The sequence below is a fragment of the Symsagittifera roscoffensis genome, chromosome 2, assembly GCF_963678635.1.
Source record: "Symsagittifera roscoffensis chromosome 2, txSymRosc1.1, whole genome shotgun sequence".
Lineage (NCBI taxonomy): Eukaryota > Metazoa > Xenacoelomorpha > Acoela > Convolutidae > Symsagittifera > Symsagittifera roscoffensis.
Genome location: NC_087063.1, coordinates 20,117,960 through 20,123,959, shown reverse-complemented (window position 1 = coordinate 20,123,959; position 6,000 = coordinate 20,117,960). Strand labels below are relative to the sequence as shown.

The following is a 6,000-nucleotide window of genomic DNA, read 5'->3' as shown; positions in this document are numbered from 1 at the left end:
TACACGCGAATTTCAAATTCCATGAAGGGTTTAGCTGATGTCTTTGAGTCTGCTCAAATTATTTCACCCCACGTATCGCACACCTTTTTCTTCAGGGAGAAGATTCAACAACCAAATGCACGCAGTTTTCCATGACCACCAAATACACGCAGTTTCTCTTGAACTCCAGAAAAGTATCAATCATAAAATGTTCCAAGAGCTTTCAGGCTACATGATTGATTTTTTTGAAACTCGAGAGTTAGAGTTTTTCAAAAAACAAATCATTTTTTTTCTGTATTTTTTGAAGTTCGTGTCACTTTTTTTCAAAAATTTTTTGTTTCAAGATAAACTTAATTAGGAAGGTTATTGGGAATCTCTGCTGGAAGTTGCCAGAAAACCCAAAATTTTCAAATCAGTTTTTCTCGACAGATGTTTTTGAAAGTTTTTCTGAAGTCTTAATCAGGGCTGAAATTGATACCAAAAATGAGATCTTTCAAAGAGCCGACCCAAATGCTCCCTCTTTGTACTATTTTGTGACATCCATTTTTGGCTGACTGACCCTAAGATTTTTTTAAAGGCGCCTAGAAGTAGTTTGTATGTATGGCAGTTCAGTTGTAACTTTCTTCGCTTCAGGTGACTCAAACAAGAAAAAACAGTCCAAAGTAGAAATTGCAGTTCTTAAAAAGTAACGAAACTTCATTGAACTGAATTTTGAAAATTTAGCGGCAGACTAAGAATTTTGCTGTAGATTTTTTAAAGAAAATTCTCGCAACTTCTTGATTTTTTTTGGTTTCTTGATTTTTTTTGAAATCAGAACAACGGCCTGTGAAGTTTTGCTTGAGGTGCCTATTAGTTGGTGGAAAAATCATGCTAATCCAGATCATTCTGAAAAACAAAATTGAATTTTTGTTAGGCGAGCAATTTTGCGCTTTTGAGCTCTACCCATTAAGAGGCCAAACTGTGCACTAGATAGGCGCTTTGGTATCTTCATGTTCCTGGATTCCAGAGACAAGTCTTTAAACATGTTGGAAATTGTTAGTGGATTCCACTTACAGCCTTTTTTGTGGATACTGCGCACAACTAAAATAAGATTTGTCGGCACATCAATTTTGTCGCGGATTTTGCAAGGATTGAATGTCGCTAGTTGTTCTGAACTCCGCAAATGTAAAACGAAATCCGCAAAAATAAGTGGATCGTAGTTTTGTTTGTTATACTGAACAAACCAGTCCTTGCGTGCTTGCGTGAACATTTAAGAGCTATAGCTACAATTTTTATCTAGCAAATGCGGAATTCCAAAGCAAAGATTTAACTAATGTTAGCGGAATCCAATAACAAATCCTAAATCAATGCTCAATTAAAAACGTGGATTTACCTCCTTAATAATTGGAATAAAGGAAACTTATTAATAATTTGGCATTATCACCCATATTTATCTCAGTTGGTTTTCATTCTTTCAGTTTTTGAGCTCGGAAAATTATTCATTCTTTCAAAATTTTAGATCGGAAATGTGTTCATTCTTTCAGTGTTTGAGATCAGACAAAAGTTTAGTCTTTCAGTACATGAAGTTTAGCTGTTGAGGTCAAATTGTTGGCAGTAAACGAGATAGAACCCACAAAAATAGATTTAGTTTAAAAAGGTAATATCAAGACGTCGCTATAACTTATAGTGAAATCCGCAAACAAAAGCTAATTCCGCCTACAATTTGCGGATTCCGCCTACAATTTACGGATTCCGCTTACAATTGGCGGCTTCCGCTTATAGTTTGCGGATTCCACTTACAGTTTGCGGAGCTGTGGAAGCCACAATAGCTCAATTTTACTACACATTTATTTTATTGTTCGCTTTCGGACTCCACAAACTGCCGAGTTCTTCGCAAATACTGGTGCTGATTTCGCAAATACTACTATTTTTAGAGCAATTTTGAGCGTTAAAGTTTTTTCGCTATTTGATTGCGGAATCCAAAACAGCGAACAAGATCAAAGAAAAGTAGCAATGTTGCGGACTGTGCGACAAATCTGATTTTTTTCCTGTTGCAGAATCCGCTTAGAATTCACAAAGAGCACAGTTTGGCTTCGTAATGCCACGTTTGAAATTTTTAATACATCATCTGTTCATATAAATACATTTATATTGGAACTTGCTAGAACTAATAGTTGGTTGTGACCTGGTAATGACTTAGTTATCTCAATGGTATATTCTTCTTTCCTCTGATGCTACTTTTGCTTGGCATTCAGTTTGAACTACTTTTTTTGGTTCTACGCGTTTTGTCAATCTAGAAGCATCAAAGTTTCACGTAACGGTATAAAAAAGCCAGAAAATTTGATTAGTCAAATCCAACTCCCAAAGACAAAAATTTTCACTAGAATAGCCGGTTGATATAAAAATGGCGCCAAATGGTTCAGTAAAGGACATTTTTGGCATTTATTAAAACACCAAAACCAATGAAAAAACAGCTTACTTATTCAGAGCTTTCGAGAAAATGTTATTAGCGTTTGATTGTTTCGTTGCGCGGGAAATGGGGACGACTCAAAATTTCCCAAAAGGATTTTTATTACCTTCCTGTTGGTATATAAATTTGTCGAGAAAACGAGTTGAAATGTTCAGTGTTTAGACTGATAACTGAGCTAAGATTCAATTATCACGAAAAACTTGGAAGCCAATCTTCAAAACTAAATTGATGGAAAATGCGTTATTTTGACTGTTTAATTCGTCGGCAATCTTCCAAGGCTTCGATAGAACCATATATGCTGCGTCGTACGATTGCAAATTTTGATGAATCTGAGCCCTCGATGCCTCAGCTAGAAATCTTCGGCTAAATGAGTCATGTGCTTAGTGAGTCACATTCCAAGTGAGTCCTACGGTGCGATCATTGAGTTGACTTTTTCTGAAATTTTTCACTGTTGTTCTCAGTTAATTGATTAGGTGCTTCAGTAAGTTTGAAGCTGACAAATATCAACTTTCTGTAGCTGGCGCCTTCTCTTTGTTATAACTCACATGCAGTGATGTGATTACAATAATGTACTTGCTTGGTACATGTATTGTTATTTTTTTGAATTATGCTCATAATTATGCTTTTCTTCTATTGGCACTGTTCAAGTGAAGTTTCTTTGTATAGTCAAAATTCTTTTTTTGATTTTTATACGGTAATGTGAAAAAAATAATGAGCCGCGCAAGTACATTCTAACATCCAACAGGAGCAATTAATTCAATCAAAAATAAACGCTATGTATCGGTTGTTGGTGCGTCACAAGTTTAGAATCCCAATTGTAGCGTTTACTTTGTTTTTTGTCTTTGCAAATTATTACAGAGTATTTATTTATATTAAAGCTAGTGTTTCACATTTTGATGATAAAGAGTCAATCAAAATAAAGTTCTCAAAAAGAGAAGATGGTGCTGCGCAGCTAGATCGGGTTGAAAATTGGACCACTCAGCACAGATACTTCCGAGATGCTTGTTATTTGCTCATGAGGCCGGATGCTCCTATCGCCCATGCGGGTCTGGTCGAGCAAACGATCCACAAACTAAAGCATACATTCAACTCAAAAGATTTTGCCAAGTACAGAATACTCAGTACAGGCGATTGTTATGAAACCTGCTAGAAAAAGATTGCCTCTTAAGTTTAGGGTGTTGAATAATGGCGTCTCGAGTTTTTGCAGGTTTTTGAAAACTTTTTGTCGACCTTTTATTAGGTCAGCTATTTCCATTTTTCGAACTCTGCTGGAATCTAAAAAGGACCCTTGTTTGCAAAAAATATTCTACAACGCAAACAATTTTTTGGACAAATAATTCACTCTTTGGACGCGCTATTAGTGGTCGAATAAAATAAATTTTAGTTGTATAATTATAGTTAAGAAACCCAGTGAAAAAACTTCGCAGTTTCACAGTTTAGATATGAGGATTTTCTCTCGTGGGAGGGGGAAAGGAGATTGAGGATTTTTGAAACATTTTGTCGATATTTTTTTTAGGTTGACCTAATTGGTTTTCTGAGTTCTCTCAAATCACTATAGAGAAGTTTTAGGTACTCTTTTGGTACTCCTTCTTAGACACTTTTTGAAAATATTTGACAAAAAATCGCGTTTTTTCGGCGAGTGCTCCTCTCAAAATCACTATATTTGGTCGCCGAAAGCAACTTTTAGAGTCGGTTGCCAAAAATGGAGATCTCAAAATAGTACCAAAGGGTCAGCAGAGACTCGAATTCCTTGAGGGGGGAGAGGGGGATTGACAGAGAGTCTTATCCCTAAACCCGCTACTGGAGTGACTTGTTTAGCAATTTGCATACCAGTATATATTCGAAAAGCATTTTTGAATGGCTTTTCGAACAAAATGGTTTCCAGGAATAACTTAATTGTAGACACGTGGGCGGATCTATAGTTTTTGCCAGAGGTGGGGGCTTATTTTCAAAAATTAGAAAGTTTCGAGCTTATTTTGATATTTTGAAAAAATCAATATACGTATGTACTGAGCTTCCCAACAACCATTAAAACAGGTCGTCGTCCACTTTTTGCGAAAGATATTTGAGACTTGATAATGTTCCTCTCATCTCAGAAGATACCAGCGAGCTCGAAAGGCACTTTCCATTGGCTTATTCCATGTTGGTTTACCACAATTTCGACCAGGTTGACCAACTATTCCGCATTATATACAGGCCACAGAACTTCTATTGTTTGCACGTTGACAAGAATGCAGACAAGATGTTTAGGAAAAAGGTAATGAGTTTTTACTTTTTGGTTTGACCATATGCTGCTAGCCAGTTTTTTTATGCCTAAATTTTTAGGTCGCTTGTTGAAAAAAAAACGCAATTTTCAGCTTCCTTTATTGGGGTAATGAACCCTTGTGAAATAGACCGATTTGAAAGGGTTATTTACGCCCGCATTACATTTCATATCTACTCTCATGGTAGACGAGCCAAATCGCAGAAACATTTCAACCAATCAAAAACCTTTAAACTGCCCAAAACTTTGAGCGAATTGTCAAAGTTCCTTTCATGCAGATTTCTCATTACTCAGTTCTGATTGGCTAGTATACCTTTCTGCTCTTTGGTCCTTCTGGCAAAAGAGATTCAACTGTTCATATGATTTCAAGGTGCATCAATTAGCCGAGTGCTTCCCTGGCACCGTCTTTGTCGCCTCCAGGTCCATAGCAATGGAATGGGGCAGTCATTCTGTTTTGATGGCAGAGCTGTCCTGCATTCATGAGTTGGTGAAGAGTGGCGAGAAGTGGAAGTATTACATCAACTTGACAGGAGAGGAGTTTCCTCTAGTTACCAATCTGGAGCTGGTACATCTTCTGAGAAGTCTGCATGGAAAGAATATAATTAATTGTAGGTAAAATCAAAAAGGTAAATAGGTAAATAAAAAAAGAAAGTTTTGTAGAAATTTTCTTCTAGTTTTAGTCGTGATCTCTAAAAGCCATCTCAGGGGCGGATTTAGTGGGGGGGGGGGTACGGACATGCTTCCACCCCCCTCAGGGATTCGACCCCCTGTCGACACAATGGGTCCCTCCTTTGAACTATTTGGAGATATCCATTTTTGGTGATGAACCCTAGAGAAAATCAGAAAATCCATATTTTGGTGAGAAAATCTTAGATCCGCCCCTGCTTAAGATCACTAGCAGATTAACGTGGAACATCTGTCAATCCTAACGGTCATTCCCTTTGGCACTATTTCAGGGAACCTAATGTTGCCGACCCAAATAATCCCCCCTGGGTACTATTTTAGGCTTACCAACACTAAAATTTTTCTAAAGGTGCCTTCGACGTCAAAACATAATAACTTTGAGGGGTGCCTACAGTGCCTTTTTATAGCCTTTTTTTTCGCATGCGGCGCAGGAAAGTTGGTCAAAATGGGTCATGTATAGTGATTTGGGAGAGCTCAGAAAATCAATGTGGCCCAACATAAAAAAGGTTGACTAAATTTTCCAAAAAATTCCGAGATCGGCCCCCTGATTTAATGAAACCATTGCTTTCAAATAGTTTTTTTTCAGAACTGATGTCTTCTTGCATCTTTATGGGGTACGAATTGA

General features: G+C 37.2%; 1 protein-coding gene across 1 annotated transcript in view; it reads left to right on the top strand.

Moving 5' to 3' along the window:
• Positions 1-3,064: 3,064 nt before the first annotated feature.
• The window catches only part of LOC134839734 (N-acetyllactosaminide beta-1,6-N-acetylglucosaminyl-transferase-like), a 41,899-nt gene continuing 38,963 nt past the window's right edge, over positions 3,065-6,000 (top strand). Inside the window, exons 1-3 of the mRNA XM_063855356.1 lie at positions 3,065-3,535; positions 4,466-4,685; positions 5,062-5,303. Coding sequence (XP_063711426.1) covers positions 3,204-3,535; positions 4,466-4,685; positions 5,062-5,303 — 794 coding nt within the window. The 5' untranslated portion in view covers positions 3,065-3,203. The remainder of the gene's footprint in view (positions 3,536-4,465; positions 4,686-5,061; positions 5,304-6,000) is intronic.